Source organism: Gouania willdenowi, chromosome 22, assembly GCF_900634775.1.
Source record: "Gouania willdenowi chromosome 22, fGouWil2.1, whole genome shotgun sequence".
Lineage (NCBI taxonomy): Eukaryota > Metazoa > Chordata > Actinopteri > Blenniiformes > Gobiesocidae > Gouania > Gouania willdenowi.
In genome coordinates, this window is record NC_041065.1 from 30,336,537 (window position 1) to 30,354,612 (window position 18,076).

General features: G+C 38.0%; 2 protein-coding genes across 6 annotated transcripts in view; one reads left to right on the plus strand and one right to left on the minus strand.

The window, feature by feature from the left end:
• begain (brain-enriched guanylate kinase-associated) overlaps positions 1–6,199 on the plus strand; it is a 63,918-nt gene extending 57,719 nt beyond the window's left edge. For 3 of the 4 annotated variants that reach the window (XM_028438679.1, XM_028438681.1, XM_028438680.1), the window contains one exon: positions 1,713–6,153. In XM_028438679.1, the coding sequence (XP_028294480.1) occupies positions 1,713–3,245 (1,533 nt within the window). In that variant the 3' untranslated portion in view covers positions 3,246–6,153. Of the gene's footprint in view, positions 1–1,712; positions 6,154–6,179 lie in introns of those variants that run through there. The other variant, XR_003672874.1, reaches the window with a different exon arrangement.
• Positions 1–18,076, minus strand: part of wdr25 (WD repeat domain 25) — a 134,018-nt gene that overhangs the window by 85,074 nt on the left and 30,868 nt on the right. The window contains exons 4-7 of one of the 2 annotated variants that reach the window (XM_028438682.1): positions 16,461–16,591; positions 14,795–14,965; positions 13,417–13,557; positions 10,129–10,493 (exon numbers count right to left, since the gene is read on the minus strand). In XM_028438682.1, coding sequence (XP_028294483.1) covers positions 10,272–10,493; positions 13,417–13,557; positions 14,795–14,965; positions 16,461–16,591 — 665 coding nt within the window. In that variant the 3' untranslated portion in view covers positions 10,129–10,271. Of the gene's footprint in view, positions 1–10,128; positions 10,494–13,416; positions 13,558–14,794; positions 14,966–16,460; positions 16,592–18,076 lie in introns of those variants that run through there. The other variant, XM_028438683.1, reaches the window with a different exon arrangement.

Genomic DNA, 18,076 nt, shown 5'->3' on the forward strand with positions numbered 1-18,076 from the left:
CATCATGTTGGAATTTGTAGCATTTAGAAGAAAAAAGCATTTCAGGCAGGTGATTAAAAAGTGCCCGATCAAGCATTACATGAAATGACTTCTGTGCATGAAACGGATTTTGTAGATGCGTGGAATGTCACGTGGATTCGCGCTGCAGGACTATGTGACTGCTAATTAAGATCTGCCGCTGATAGCAGCTAATGCTGAGCTAGCGTACTCCAAGCAAACACTGTAAATTATCTCACACTCTCACAGCCTCACCTACTTTCCATTTCTATTCCCTCCGGAGAGAGAAGAGCTGCTATAAATAGCCCAGACTTAAAATATGCAGGTTATTATATGCAAAGGCGAGTTTCTATTTCTTAACAAGCCAAACTGGTTTTCTTTTCTTTTTAAAAGCTTTCTTTTTTCCCCTCCCAGCTGGAGACATGGAGCACTTGTTTAATTTTAATCCAAGTTGCTCCCTGCAGACTTCGTTTGTGTTTGATGATAGACAGAAGAAAGCGAGGCTGAATAAAATAGAGTTAGCGGGCGAGAGGTTTTGGGTTACGAAAGAAGCGACGCAAAGATGGAAAGATAAAAGAAAAGGAGAAGAAAGAGATCCCAGTGTGGCAGAGACATTTTCTACTAACCCCAAGCAGCCTTAATAAGCCCCAAAAAGCATCTTTTGACGAACGAGAATCGTTTCTCCAGTTTCCACAAATATCAGTCAATTAATGAAATTACGCATTTTAGAAATAAACTATTGGAATGCGGGAAAAAAAAGAGAAAAAACATGAGACTGAATTGGGTGCAATGGGATGAATTAATAGCTTGTGTTTAGGCGTGATAATCTATTATGTACAGTGGACCGTGTTGACTGCAAACTGGTGAAAATTTGTCCTTTTTTATTTTTCCTACAAATTGCACGTGGTGTGACGCATAGAAAATTAGATACTGTAAGACAAAAGATCCAGAGGCAACGTCTGAAAGCATTCCCAGAGGTGACAAATCACACAAAATAAAATCAAATATACAGATTTAAACTAAATGTCTTAGCCACAATTTAACGTAACAAATGTGATACAAATGCAAATATAGACTGGAATAGATATACCTTTACTACCATCTGCCTTATAATGTCTAGGTCCCACTTTTTCCTTTTAATCTGACTTAAAGCTACAGGGGATGATAATTCATTTTATCAGATAAAGTGCAAATTAGAGTGGCCAAAACAGACAGAAAAAGTGGTTAAAAGGGTTAAAAGTGTCAATATTGGGAAAAATTGTAGAAACAATTAGTTTAAACCTGCAAATAATTGACAAATTGTGAATGTGGTTGAATTGGCAAATTATGAGATAGAAAGTTACAATTTTGAGATAGTAATAATAATGAAAAAGGAGAAAGAAAGTCATAGTTATGAGATAAAGTCACAATTATGAGATAGAAAGTCATTATTATGAGAAAGGAGAAAGAAATTCTTAATTATGAGAAAAAAAATTTATAGAAAATGACTCATGTAACAAACACAAAAACACACAAAATGAGAGAAAAATAAACAAAACAGCAACAAAACACACAAATAAACTCCAAAAATACAAAATAACATAAATAGAGAAAATGACTGATGTAACACAAATCAAACACAAAATGAGAGAAAAATATACAAAACCACAACAAAAACACACAAACCCTTCGTCAAGCTCATTTCAAATCTATCTATTTTTCTTTCTTTCATTCAGCTGCCGTTGGAGTTTCAGGAACGCATCAGTTCCCACATGGACAAGCACAGCCAGAATAGTGGTGTCACGATGGCAATGTGTCACTCCAATTACTCCGACACCGTGCCCACAACCATAATTGCCAAGGTCTTGGAAAAGCCTGAACCGGAAAGCAGTCGCCCTTTAACACGAACACCCAGCCCTCAGACGCAGGAAGTGGACTTTCTGAGTGGAAGAGGAAGCACAGATCAACTGAACCGCCGTGTTGCATACAAGACCTCCGACCTGTACTGCAGCGACACGGCTCTCTACTGCCCTGAGCGATGGCAGGATACCGACCGCAGGCAGAGTGTCGACCTCCACGGCCCTGCTCTGCTCCAGCTTCACGCCCAAAACTCTACCGACAGCAACCCTGATGAAGAAGCATTTCCTTCTGGAAGCTTCTCGCATCACGAACCCCCATCCTCTTTCCAACACCTTGAAGAGTTTGGCACGTGTAGCCTCCCGTTCTCCAGCTCCTACTCAAGCTTCAGCCTCGCATCAGATGACAAGGGGGTGATCGGTAGCGAGGGTGGACGCACTGCCATGAGCACCTTATCCTCCTCCCATCAGGGTCTTTACATGGACTGGCGAGAAGGTAGCTGCGGGGACTATGGACAAAAAAGTATGTCTTCTTATGATAAAGACAGCCCAAGGTTCTCCAAGTCCCTCAGTATCCAGCACATGGTGAGTCCTAAGAGCCCCCAAAAGGGCAACTCGCCCTCGTACACAAGGACAGCGTCATGCTTCAGTGACCCATACCAGTCCAGCACCCCTCGCCTGGCCTCCTCACGGAGCATGGGCTCCACAACTGGCCTGGCCCAGGTTCACCACCCAGCCGTGGATAGCCGAGACGAGGTTAACATCACTGAGGATGACCTGAGCAGCCGCTGGAGGCAGCTCAGCGTAGAAGACATCAACACGTTCTCATCCTCTTACCAAAACCTCCCAGGCCGGGTCTCTCCATACAGTTTCTCAGAACGACACTTCGCCATGGGTCCCCCGAGTAAACTCAAGGGCTCACACTACAGCAGCTTCCAAGAAGGAGATGACGTCTTCCACAGCCGTGCTTTGGACCCGTGTTTCACTGTGAGCTCCCCGTCAAGCAGCCACAGCCCCAAACCCAAACCTAAGGATAAAACCTCCGCGCTGTATCGAGCTAAGAATGGCAGCCCGGACCCTGAATGCGGTCTGTTCCTCTCAGGGAGCTCTAAAGACAAGGAGGTCAGCGAGGGCGCCTCGGCCTCAACCATTGCCAAGAAGGAATACGGGAACCTGAGCGTGGACAGCTCACCCGAGTCCTTACAACAAAGCTCACTGGAAGCTTCAAGTCTACAACACTACCCAAGCCCGAGACCGAGCGTCCGACCTCGCCCAAGCTCCAGCTCCGCCCTTTGCGTGGGTCCAGCACTCCCAAAGAAGAACTCTCCAAGATACCAAAAATTTGGCAGCACAGGACTAACGAGGAAGGACAGTTTGACCAAGGCACAGCTCTACGGGACACTGCTTAACTGAGAGCGTTCTAATGTTCTGCATGCTGAAAACTACTCCTAACCTATTGTACAGGATCGTTTGTCTCCTTTCAACGACAAACAAACACAAAACTAATGTGATAGAATGTTCAAGTATCGTTGTTTTATGTATCTTAGCCAAGGCACGTTTCATGGAGTCTGCAAAAAATCTGTTATTCTACGTCTCAATACAGTGTAGCCATCTGAAAACATTCCCTGACCCAAATATTAACAAATACCCAGTTACTGGCTTTTCTTTTCTTTTCTGTTACTGGTGGTTACGTTCTACTGGAACTCTGCTGCTCTGATATATTCCGTACTAATGAGAGACTGAATCGGGTACAATGGGATGAATTAATAGCTTGTGTTTAGGCGTGATAATCTATTATGTACAGTGGACCGTGTTGACTGCAAACTGGTGAAAATTTGTCCTTTTTTATTTTTCCTACAAATTGCACGTGGTGTGACGCATAGAAAATTAGATACTGTAAGACAAAAGATCCAGAGGCAACGTCTGAAAGCATTCCCAGAGGTGACAAATCACACAAAATAAAATCAAATATACAGATTTAAACTAAATGTCTTAGCCACAATTTAACGTAACAAATGTGATACATATGCAAATATAGACTGGAATAGATATACCTTTACTACCATCTGCCTTATAATGTCTAGGTCCCACTTTTTCCTTTTAATCTGACTTAAAGCTACAGGGGATGATAATTCATTTTATCAGATAAAGTGCAAATTAGAGTGGCCAAAACAGACAGAAAAAGTGGTTAAAAGGGTTAAAAGTGTCAATATTGGGAAAAATAGTAGTTAGTTTAAACCTGCAAATAACAGGCATGACAAATTGTGAATGTGGTTGAATTGGCAAAAATAAGCATGTAATATGGTAAAAAGAGGTTAAAAGTGACAATAATGGGTCAACATATGTAACATTAGATGGGAAAAGTGGTGGAAAGGGTTTATAAGTGCCAAAAATGTCTTGAAAGTGGAAATTATTTGCAGTAAAGGCATTGAAATTTGATGGCGAAGTGCCAGAAATGGGAGTAATTAAGCAAAAATGCATTAAAAGCATGGTGAGAAAAGGTAATGTAAATAGGTTAAACATGGCACATTGTGTGTAGTAAAAATAAGCAAAAATTGGCTCAAATTGTTCAGAAAATATTCTTAGTTTCTTGGAGGCATCTGGCGACCCCCTCCCAGTGTCTCGTGACCCTGGGTCTAAACCATTAAACACTAAAACCTGCTTCAGATTCATTGCCCGGGAGCCAAATCTGCATCAAACTCGGCCCATATAACAGGTAAAAGTAAATATTGTGTAAATTACCAACTAATTCGGTTTCTCAGACCTCCAAAATCACAAATTTAATGAAACTCTACAACATATGCAGGGCTTACAGTTTTATATGCTTTTATTACATTAATACATTAAGTCATTTATAATCAAAACTGTACATTTTTCATAAATCCTGCAATTTCTCACGAACAATCTCACAAAATTCCCCTAAAAATTTGAGAAGAACAAAGAATTTAGAAGTGAAGGGACTGATACCTGCCATTTATCGCTTGATATATGGAAGGGGAACTTATGGCACAATAACGTTTAAAAAGCTTTTTCTCCGTCTTAAAATATTTGGTCATAATGGTAAGGCTGATAGGTATAAAGTAGACAATAAATACTAACGGTAGATTAAATTACAAAATAGAATAGTTGGAAAAAATAGACAATTACTGGGCATTATCATTCACATTCAGCACAAACTGTACACAAACAAGTTACTCTTACAATAACGTGCAATAACTTTAGCTGGAGTATTTTTGTATTATTATTATTATTAAAGGTAGATTAAAAAACTTCAGGGTTGTTTGCGTCAACGGTAGCTGCTGTTAAACACGGACACTGCTAACATTTGCCTTAATCTCATTCAGAGGTCTCCACAGCATCTAAAAGCCATCCGTGTACATACTGTGTTTCGATGGTATAGATACTGTGCGTGCACACGCTACTGCTCCTGTCGTGTCCGATAACGTGTGCGACTTCACGCACACAATCACAGGCTGTTCCGTGCGGACAAGTATCGACGTGGTTTTGCAGTAGTCGGAAAACTTGACGCGTGCAATTGAATTCCCACCTTGATTAGAAATAATAACATTAACTTGGAATGTAGGAACTATATTAAAAAACTACCAAAATAAAAGCATTTTTTAATAATTAATTAAAACTTCTCAAAGACCCTTTTGTGTATGAAACCATTTCTGCCACTATGAAAAAAAAACCTCCACGGCAAGTCAACATTATGAGTTAGTAAATTCATAATTATGAGAAAGAAAGTCACAAATATGAGTTAGAAAGCGGTAATATTTGATAAAAAAGTCACACTTATGAGATAGAAAATTATGATTATGAGAAAGAAAGTCATAGGTATAAAAAAAGAATGTCAAAATTATGAGAAAGGAGAAAGAAAGTCTTAATTGTGACAAAGAAAGTCATAATTTTGAGATAGAAAAACCATAATGAGATTGAAAGTCACAATTATGAGGTAGAAAGTCATAATTATGAGAAAGAAGAAAGAAAGTCTCAATTATGAGAAAGAAAGTCATAATTATGAGAAAGGAGAAAGAAAGTCATAATTATGAAAAAGAAAGTCATAATTTTGAGATAGAAAAGCCATAATTATGAGATTGAAAGTTACAATTATGAAGTAGAAAGTCATAATTATGAGAAAGAAGAAAGAAAGTCTTAATTATGACAAAGAAAGTCTTAATTATGACAAAGAAAGTCTTAATTTTGAGATAGAAAGTCATAATTATGAGAAAGGAGAAATAAAGTCATAATTATGAAAAAGAAAGTCATAATTTTGAGATAGAAAAGCCATAATTTTGAGATAGAAAAGCCATAATTATGAGATTAAAAATCACAATTATGAGATAGAAAGTCATAATTATGAGAAAGGAGAAATAAATTAAAAATGATGAGAACAAGAACAAGTCATAATTATGAGAGAATTTTGAGATAGTCATAATAATGAGAAAGAAAGTCAATATTATGAGAGAGAAAGTCATAATTATGAGCTACAAACAGCATTTGCAGCAGTCTACTGACCATTCTTAAACTTTGAAAAAAACATATTTTGGCTGTTTTTCCAGTTCTTCTGTCACAATTTTGTATGTTTCTTTGCAAATTTACATTAAAAATAATTTTCTCATAATTATGAGTTTCTTTTTTCAGTGGCGGAAACGGGCTTCCATACATTTGAGAGTACTTAGAAAAAAAAAAAAGAAAAGACAAACATAGGCTAACTGCTAATTACGAACAGAAATGTACATTCACTGTGTTGATTTAGACGAGCATGCATAATAGTAATGGTTGTAAGCACTGTGAGAAGCATGTATATCAAACATACACAGGTACGGCTAAAGCCTGTCCTCCTGTTGAATGCTGACTTTTATATACTATTTATTCTGGTGAGACACTATATAATTTATATAAGGGGGGGAGGGGGGGTCTGTAGCCCTGCCCTCCTGCTGCCATCTGCTACTCCAGCATGAAATGGTAGAAAATAATGATTTTGTTTTTGTGCAGCCGTGTGGTTTCCTTCAGCCTCTGTTGAATCAGGATCCTGGTTTTTGTTTTCCCCAATGCTGTAACTCTACCTCCTCCATTCCTGCAGATACTGTATGTGACATAATCAGGCTATATAATGGTGTTCAGTGCAGGTATTAACAGGGTAAATACATGAAATGTATAACAATGGGAGATACTAACGTATGGTGTTTTTTTAGTTGAATGGGCACAATATATAAAGAAATATAGAAATAAATGAACACATTTATCAAAATATGACTATTTTCAATCTAATTTGAGTTGATGACATAATTATTGAAGGTTTTTACCCTGAATGATGATGACGATGATGATGATGATCCATCCCACCCTACCTTCAGTCCAGGGCAGATGTTTAGATGTCCACACATTTGTCTGATGCATGGTTGTATAATTTTACTGTATGTTTAGTTACTGAATAAAGGACGCCATTGGGAAATACGTTATTATATTTATCTATCTATTCATCTAACTTGTGATCATTAATGGCTCTTTTGTAGATACCAGAAATGGGGGGGGGGGTGGGGGGTACATTAATGAAAAAAAGACCATCTTAACATTAATACAGGAACAAACAAAGGGTTTGTGTATTTTTGGAGTAATTTTGTGTTTTAGTTGTTGTTTTGTTTATGTGCTTTTTGTCAGTTTTTGTTGTTGTTTTGTGTTTTCAGTCTTGTTTTGTGTTTTTCTTTCCTTTGTATTTTTTGTTCTCCTTTTGGTGTCTCTCACTGTATATTTTTGGTGTTTTGTGTACTTTTGTTGTCGTTTTGCATATTTTTGTTGTCGTTTTGTGTTTTTCTGTCATTTTTGTTGCTGATTTGTGTTTTTTTCTGTCATTTTTGTATATTTGTGTTGTCAATGTGTGTATTTTTTCTTGTTGTATTGTTAGTTTTTTTGTATATTTTTTGTCTTTTTGTGTTTTTTTATTATTGTTTTCTAGTTTTTTGTAATTTTTTGCTGTTGCTTTGTGTTCTCAATCTTGTTTTGTGTGTTTCTGTATTCAATGTTAGGTATTTTTGTTTCTGTAAGAATGTATTTGTGCTGTTTTGTGTATTTTTGTTGTATTTTTGTATCTTTTTGTTACTGATTTGTGTGTTTTTCTGTATTTTTTGTTAATTTCAATTGTCGTTTTGTGTATTTTTTCTTGATGCATTGTGAGTTTTTCTGTCATATTTGTATGTTTTTGTCATTTTGTGTTTTTTTGTGCTTTTTGTGTATTTTTGTCACTTTTTGTTGATGCTTTGCGTGTTTCCGTTCTTGTTTTGTTATATTTTTGTGTATTTATGTTGTCCTTTTTGCATATTTTTCTGTAATTTGCATTTTCTTTGCTGTTTTGTGCGTGTGGTTTTTTTTCTACAGTTTTTTGTGTATTTTTCTGTTGATTTGTGTGTTTTTTCCAAGTAATTATTGTGCATTTTTTGGGGGGGCCGCAAAGAATTAGATCGAGGGCTCACGTTCAGAGTTGTGGTTTCTGTTTTCTCAGGACAGAAGCAAAGTAAGTAAAAAAGAACAGTTCCCATTAATCTAGGACCTCAGTGACGTATGATCCCCAATATCAAAAAGAACTATTAGAAATGAATAAAATATGATTTTTTTTTTGTTTGTTTGTTTTTGAGCCTTTTTTCTGTTTAAACTGAACTCTTTCTTCAACACATCGTTCTTCTGAATAGTTTGTATTTGTGTTTTCCATCCTAGTGTTTCTGTAAATACTGTAGTAATTCTGTACGGAGGTCACATACTCAGACTGTGCCATTAGAAAATTACCAGGGTTTTTTTCTTTTTTTATCTATGGAGCCTCAGTGTTTCATTGCAACAAAAAAAAAACATCCAACAAACAGCACTGGTTTTCAAGAGAATGTGTATTGAAGCAATTATTTTGCTTCTAATATTGCCTTGCGGCTCTTTGGAGGAAGTTAAACAGTAAATCTCAGTTAATAGCCAAGGTACAAACAACTCTAGGGGAAGAAAAAACTACTCATCCACCAGATTTTCTCTCTAAAATAATCAGCAGTGTATTTTAAGGGCCTTGCCAGATGCAGAATAAAGATCCGACGTAGTGTTTGACAGTCCTCTGTGGTTGACGGCTTGGATTTTTGGAAGAACCTGGCAACGCTTTGACAGAGAGTGTCATTTTTTTTCTCCCTAGGCTGACAGTGTGAAAGGAAATGTCATAACGGAGCCAGAGAGAACAAAACGTGGGAAAGAGAAAAGTGACGCGTGTGCAGAATGTGGAATAAAAGTGCTTTTGATTAGTTCATGCCCACAGAGATTGTTTCATTTTGTTTTGACAAAAAAAATATAAAAAACTTTAAAAGCTCGGGATGATGACAAAGCTTGAAGATTTATTTTGAGTAGAATGATGAAGGGCTTTGTCACGCACATCATTTGGATGAGTGTCTCATCTGATTTGAACTCATTTACTTGATTTTATTTTATTTTTTTTTTAAAAACCTGCTTTTCCTACTTTTAAACCCTGTCTCACAGGTGTCAAACTCAAGACGCACGGGCCAAATCCAGCTCACCAAATCCGTGTATCATTTATTTGATATTTGTTTCCAAAACCAAAATGAAAAAACGGAAAATGCCTTGTTTTTCAAATTCAAATCTCTTTTGCGTTGGTACAGAAAACAAAAAATGGAAAACGAACACCTTTATTCATTTTCTCCATTACCGATTTGCCAAAGTACGTGACCTGGAAGTGAAGCGTTACACATTCAGAGATATCTTTAGCTCTGCAACACTTAGGAGTCTCCAAATCCTACGAAATGTCCGTGAGGAGGTTCTGTGCCCAACACCAGCTAAAGTGAAAAGGAAACGTTTCGGATGCACAGTTGGAAGCAGCGATCTTGTCATGCCGAACTGCCGTTAGCATAGCCGTTAGCGTCGGATGAGAGTACACTTCCAGTTTACATAATTCCAGTTTTCCCAGTCATTTTATCTTTCAAATTAGCAAACTTAAGATGCTGTGATGGGTTAAAAATGGACCACAGGCCTTATCTTTGACACATGCATTAGTCAGTTGGTATTTTAACACATAACTCCAAATCATCATCTATTACACCTTGATGAATGTATATACAGTCATTTACACATGGAAGTGTCAAAAATAGGACACAATAATACAGTATTTTCTGGTTCACTAGAGGTTGAACTGGGTCCTTTGTGGCTTTTGAACTAAAATGACTTTGACACAACGGCTCGATTTGATCAGCACTGACCAAAACAAACCAACAGGAGTTACTGATCTGGATATAATCTGATAAAATCCACTGAAAAGTTTCAACTTTTTTTATTCTTTCCTGCTTCTAATACATCAAAAAAACAGATTAAAGCTTATTCCCTCTTGTATTCCACTACATAGAGAGAGTCTTCCTGCAGGTGATTCTAATGTTATGGTTGATGAGTTTGAAAGTCTCTCGGTTAGTGCCAAACCTTGACCTCACCAGACCAGTCGCAGGTTGCTACAGTGGCAGGCAGGACGGGATGCTGACACACACACAGACACGGCTGGCTGTGGGCGTGCAGCGTGTGCAGCGAGCGAGCGTTGTTGTAGTCATAGAAGTGGGCGGAGCCACCGGAGCTCCCCGAGGCCAGGACAGTGCCATCCAGAGAGAAGCCACATTGCACCGCGTATCCCTCCACCTGACACAGAACCATAGCAACCGCTATATCAACCATTCCCAACCATTTGGAAGCATTACAACACAACTGGTGGCGAGGGGGTCTAACCACATTTCCAATTTTAACTTGTGATTTCAATCAACTATTATTAAAAAAAAAAAAAAAAAAAAAAAGAGGCCACATGTATCAAGATTTGCCTGGAAAATAAATCCAGAAACGTTCCACGCACAAGCATATTGAGATGTAGGATATACAAAATATTACTGAAAAATTATAATAATTAGGCCAATTGAGCAACATGCAAAACAGAGATGATACAATACACAGGGGATATATACTGTACAAACATACACAATATGCAAATGTATTAAATATTTATAATTAGTAATAATATTGGCAAAATAGAATTAGCAGCAACTAGGATAGTCCAAAACAAGCATGTGGTGCGTTTTCATTGGTCGGAGGTGAAGACGTGGATGACTCAGATTACCCCAAGACAAATATAAATTGACTGTATATGTAACTCATAACAAAGCTGTATTTTCACATCTGTCACAGATGCGTACATGCTTGTAAATGTAAGAGTGGTATTTTATGGATAGCAACAAACATTTTACATTTAAATTCAAACATGCAAGTAAATAAAAGAGGATATCAAAGAATTTGACTGATGTTTAAGTATCTTTTTAATGTTTTAAATGACACAATGAGACAGGAGAAGATATGTGGCATGTGTCAGTCACCACGAATTGGTGCCAAAAGCATCAATGGAGTAGAAACGTAGAAACTTTGCATTGGAAAAGGGTGTTTTTGTTTATAACTGACAGCACACACCTTGAATGTTCTAATCTTATTTTATTGTAAAACACTGACAAACCATGAAACATTACAAACGTGTTGTTTTAACTGCATATGAGGGAGTCATGTCAAGTATAAATAAGCCGTTTAGAACATTGCTGTCCAAAATACTAAATCATATCGGTTCCTTTAGTCTTTCATTTTTCACATTTTAAAAACAAACTCAACTTGTGCAACAGGTTACACTGCAGAGTTGTTTAGAGCTAAAGTGCACAGCAGTATTTTGGTTTCACAAATAAAGACAAGGTTTGAGGTAGATGATAGAAAATAAAAAAATAAAAATCTACAGGACAAATAAACGAAACATTTTTAGAGTTTTAGGTCTCCATGTTGTGCAAAAAGAAAAAAAAATGTCTAAATGCAGCAGCTTTGTGGATATTTAAACGTAAAAAAAAAAAAAATCAACCTTCCAACAGCTTACAGGATCAAAACTCCTAAAAGTCAAACATTCTTAAAAAAACAAAAAGTAAAGTGCATGATTGAAAAGAATGAACATGTCACAGGTAAGTTGTTCTCAGACTTATTGCAGTCACTTTGCAGTTTTTTCTTCATATCCAATGCCATGAATGCCATCATTTTCCTTATAGTCGCTTTGCTGCGGACCACTGGCTCTTTGCTTTTTGCTCAGCTAGCTTTAGCTTTAGCTTGATTGCTAGCTCAAAATGCTGCATACTCAGCGGTGTGGTGGTTTCTTAAATTGTGAATGAGGTCACGTTTTGTTTGCAGCTCCACCACGACTTATTTCCGCGTTACACAAATTACAAACCTTTGCTCTCTTTTTTTGTGTCCTACTGCCAAACTGTGGACATGCTAGGTTGATAATGCTCCGGTGTTGTTAAGCCACCAGTAGGAGACGCATATGCACACATGACCTGGTGGGTGGGCGGGGCCTGTCAGTCATCTCACAGCACAAGGAGACAGTGGTCGACTTTAAGACCTTTGCAGAGGTGGAAAACATCAGCGTAAAAGATCGGTTTCATATGAAAGGATCGGCCGATCCCCCAAAATCAGGGAAATCGGCGCCGTGCATCCTTAGTCATACATGTGGCCTCTGGACTTAAAGACAAAAAGTATTTTTATTCCGTCACACACAAAGTTTTACTGTTGAGTACTCAGATTTTATTTTTACATAAAGCTCTGATTCCAAAGTTGTTCTCATTGTAAATATGTCGGTTGTGTGTATTTTTTGCTGACTGTCTTTTTCCCTCAAATAGGAAAAACAGGGGTTGCAGAAAATTTCAAGCTGCATTTTGGATATAATTTGGCATGGCCAAAATGCCGCTTTCTAAACTTTTATTTTACAAAAATGAGAAATAATAATAATTAAAAAAAAAAATAATATTGATGCATTTGTTTTCATTCTTTATTTGTGAAGCAAAAACACTCCCACACACAGTTTTGCGGTCAAATAGTTTTTCATCAACAAAGATTTGTCACACATTTGTTACTCTTCAATGTGAATTTTTGTCATTTTTGATATCATAAGTATTTCGCATCGTGAGCCCTATATCGTATTTCATATTGTATCGTGGGTTTTTATTCCTACTGTTAGGTATTTTAATGTAAAGCTATTCCAAAGTTGCTTTCATTGTAAATAGGTCAGTTTTTTCCCTCCAGTAGGAAAACGCCACCATGGTGAAATGTATCTTTTGTAACGTTTGATTTGTACAACTGTCTCAGAGTGTCGGTTTAAATCGCTGACACATGAAAACACTGCGTAGTGAAGAGTTGTGACTTACGGGTTTGCTCCACGTCTATGCTTTCAATCAATAACTTAGATGTCACCCGATCAGCTATGGACCCTCCCCTCTCCCAGTGTTTGTGTGTAATCTATGGCCATATAGTGCTCTGTTTACCTCCCTCATGGAAATATTGGATTACACTTAAAGTGTTAGTTTTTGAGGGGCTGATGACGGCTACAGACGTTCCACTGCTGATTGTGAATTCATATGAACGCTTTGGTTCCATACATGCTTTCAAACAGCACTGTGAAATTTGGTCAATTAATTCCCGACGTGTCTGCACATACAAACGCTTTACTCTGAAAGGATTACCGTAAATCCCGGGGCTCCCTGAGGGTACTGACCTTGTGTCCTTCAAAGCGCCGTCTCTTGTTCATTCTATACGGCTGCTGGGAGGAGAACATGGCAACGTAGTTCCCATTGGTCTGAGCAACAAAGGCGTCCTGCTGCGGGTGGAGAGCCAGGCTCGGGCACGTGTAACGCTCCTGGTGGTCCAATGAGTGGAAAAAATATATTCATTTATTGACCTTTTCCTGCCTTTTCAACCCACATAGGCAGCTGCATGCTAACGATTCAACTCTTCCAAACGTCTCTGGAGAGACTGACAGCTTTGATCAAAAAATATTGCAAAATTAAACACAATTATTCAAATTTCTGTTCCAAATGAAAAGCTAAGGTTATACAGAAGTGTGGAAATGTCTGTAAATAGACTCAACCATATATAAGACACATGTGTCAAACTCAAATCTGGCTCTTTGGAGCATGCAATTTAGCCCTGAGCAGAAAGTTAAAAAAAATAAAAGAGAAAACATGAATCATTGTGGAAACTACCAAACAATTTAATTGTAGATATCTCAGTCTTTTCACATAGAAAAATATACAATATTTGCAGGACTCACATTATTCAATTATTTTTAATTGTTGGATCAACTCTTCATTTTTCCAAAATCCTGCAATTTCCTGCAAAATTTCCCCAAATTAAAGAAAAAATTGTCACAAAATCAAAGAAGAAGTTAAGTGAAGATCCTGCAGAGACTGATATCTGTCACTTATTGCTTGGATATTGTCAGTATCTCCACTCCGTTACCACAAAAAGGTAACGGAGTGGAGAAAACATGACAGTCATCACACACTGAGGTACAACTCAATGCTTCCTATTCTAATACCTAATGTCCTACATTGTTACTTTAAAAATTGACATCAAAAAGTTGTTCTGGGGTTTCCATGGATACCTTTGATGATAACAGAGTGGAAAGCAAAAGGAAAAGTGTGGAAAATCGTCAGTCAAACCTACAGAACTACAAAGCTAGGATTTTTCTATTTTATTAAGCAATACACACTTGATTTTTTGTGAAAACAATACGTTAAAAAGTATCGGACCACAACATATTTTTCCCCAAATGTGCCCCTAATGAGAATTTTGCCCAAAATCCATTTAGAATTGAAAAAAGCATGATGTTGTTTGTATCTGCCATACTAGGTTTGGTTAATTACTTTATCTAAGATTGAAGAGCTTGCCTTTGTACCAGTAAGAACTAAATATTGCCATTCATTGATTCAATTCAGATTTGATTAATACTATATGCATCAATTATGTCAATAAAAATGAACAATTGCTATTTAAAAGTTTTCTCACTTTATGGTATTTTGCAAAGCTCCCTTAAACGTATTCTCAGTGCACACTACGTGTGTGTTAGCTCATCTTGCACACAGAGTTCTTACATGGTAGATCTGGTTGGAGAGCTTTGCGGTGGTCTGGAAGTCCCAGGCGATGAGTGTGCGGTCTGCAGAGTCCATGCTCACGCAGTCAGAGCTGGTGATGAAGTCAACACCGCCTCTCAAAAACAGGATGTCCAAGGTTTGCTGGATCGGTGCTTTGTAAACTTTCACCGTCTGTAAACACGTGCAGAATTTAGCATTTACATACAAAAAGCCACACATTTGCATCATTAGTGAGAATACAGGAGGCATCTTCACTATTGTCATCCGTTTTTTCTTTAGTCTACGTTAACTCCTTCTACAGTGTTTGTCCAATTTTGACAAATAAGCTATCAAAACGTTCAGGAAGGTTCCGAGATTTATGCTTATACTTTTAAAATTTAATGCTATTGCTAGGCGACTGTTATTGCGAGGATAATGCTAAGGCTCGGCCAATGTTAATGCTAGGTTAGTGCTAATGCTAAGCTATTGCTATTGCTAGGCTAATGTTAGGTTAGTGCTAATGCTAGCCTAATGCTCCTGCTAGGCTAATGCTAATAGTATGTTAGTGTTAATGCTAGGCTAATGCTAGGTTAATGCTAATAGAGGGTTAGTGTTAATGCAAGGGTAATGATAGGTTAATGCTAGGCTAATGCTAGGTTAATGCTAATAGAGGGTTAGTGTTAATGCAAGGGTAATGATAGGTTAATGCTAATATTAGACTAATGCTAAAGCTAGTTAATACTATGCTATGCTATGCTATGCTATGCTATGCTATGCTATGCTATGCTTATTTATTGCTAATGCTAGTTAATGCTAATCCAAGCTAATGCTAAGCTAATGCAGTGCAACGAGGACCAACACCTGCATCCTCACTTGCATTTTCTTCAGGAAATGCAAATATTCTACTTTGTTTTAACTTTACTTTAATATTATCAATATCAAAACTAAAACACACTTTTGGAGGCACCTAAAAAGCACCTACAGAGCCAGAAATGTGACTTTTAAACTCCTTCTCTTGTTTGGCTTTAAATGCAGAGAAAAGTTGCAAATGAATGATTCCTGCACTTCTTCACGAGTCCATTTTATTGCTAAGAGTGATTTAGTGCTTGATGAGCATGTCTGGGTTTGCGGTGAGATTTAGTCACACCTCAGAGTATCACAGCAGCTGTCTGGTATCAGCAAGAAACATTAGGCAGGAGCATTTAACGAAAGGACTGTTTTACACTTCGCACAAAGAGCAAAGACACTTCGAGTGCCTGAAAAGTATTAAATCTCTAAACCTGCCGGGAATCCAAGGCTCTCTGGCTCGTTACTAACGGAACAGGATTATAATTTTTAAAAGTCCATTAAGCTTAATAGCGTATTAGGTGGCAGCTCCTTGGAACAATTTAGGCAGCATGAAGGAAATTTTAATTAGCTTCAAGCGTTTACTGATAAAAACCAGCAGTGTTACTTCAGCGGGCTAATCGAGGGAAATATAACATGGGGTTTGTTTTGCAAAGCAAAATGTAGAGTTGTTTTACACATCGGTCTCTAAATACTGGATGAAGAAAACGAAGAAGAAGATGACGACGAAGAAGACTAGAGCAAAGACGTACTGTTTGGATTTATTGAGGTCAAATCCCAGCGGGTGAACCAGAGTCAATAAAAATGAAGTATGTACAGTAGTGAGGTTAATTAGTTTGACCTTGCAGCTGCGTGAGTCCCAGGCCTTCACTGCTGAACTGTAGCCTCCGCACAGGAAAACGTCAGGGCTGCTGGGGTGCAGGGCCACACACATCACCTTGAACTGGTTGTCCAGTTTCACCACCTGTTGCCCTGGAGACGACAAGACATGAAGAGAGGAAAAAAAACCTGATGATCACCCAAAAAAAAAGATTACATTCCAACCACAGACGACAAACTGTATCTACCGTAATTTCCGCTCCATAAGCCGCTACTTTTTTCCCACGCTTTGAATCCTGGAGCTTAAACAATGACTCGGCTAATTTGTGGACTTTTTTCTGGTTTTCAAGCTTCACGTCACCATAAAAATTGAGCTCCGTCACATTAGACCAGGTGGACTAATGAAAATGTCATTTTGTCACACACAGCCTCATCATGGCAGAGACAGAGAAATGTAGCGTGGATGAAGTAAAAGTCAGCTGTTCTGATCTATGCTCTGTCTACAGTAAAAGTCAGTCAGTTTGTAACTGAAAGAAGCAATAATCACCACGTTAGATTTGTTTGGAAGCGATCGCGTCCGTATTCTGACTCAGAGTCCAGACTCAGTGCGATCGCGGTAGTTCACGGTAAGAAAAACAGAGGGAGCCAAATACATTTAAAATAAACAAATTGATTGAGATTCACTACTTTATTGTCATATATACTTCAGTGCACACAGCCAGGGTCTGGAACACACAGACATCATCAGTTCTCAGATGAATATACAGTATGTGCTATTAGTTTAACTTTACAATAACGCTACAATGATTTGGTCAGCTGACATGAATCTGAGTCACTGCACCATCTACATTTATGTCACCGACGTCAAGTTCTGGGCAGTAACCCGGATCCACGGCCATGATGGCGGTAATCGGAGGTAAACAATACATGTTGTAGGCAATCAGAGGTAAGCACTGTGATATATAAACCACATAAAAGCTCCTCAAAATGTGCTATAGATGCAAAGGCATACAGGGAAGTACTTGGTCCACAGGAAAGGGCACGATATTTGGAAAAGTGTAATGGTGGTGCAGATCCATGAGTCGGCTCCCTTGTTCCTGGATCAATGACATATTTCTGTGCCATATTTCCTCCTTGTTTCTGTCATTAGACTGTAAATGTACTCGTCTGCTGCTGCCATGGCTGTATGTTGCTGCATGGAGCGATCGGAAAACCTCTTTACTCCACGACCACTAGCCTGCCTGAAAAGTAACTTCCGTGAATGTGAACCATTGTTGATTAGGCCTAAAATTAATCAGAAATCAGAAAGGATTTTATTCGCCAGGTACCGTTTAAAAATGCGACCGCCTTCATCGAGTAGCAGAAGAGAATTAAGTTAAAGTCCAAATTACACGTAATAGCCTACGTGTGTCAAAATCATTTCCCAAATTATTCATAAGGAATTTATAAATTGTGCAAAATATATTTAATTGGCCACATTGTTTTAACTTATTATTATTTTTTTATTTTCATTTAAATATCTTTTTTATTATTCTTTATCCCTCTTTTCTTTCAATTTTATTGACGCACGCACGCACGCACGCACGCACGCACGCACGCACGCACGCACACACGCACACACGCACACACGCACACACG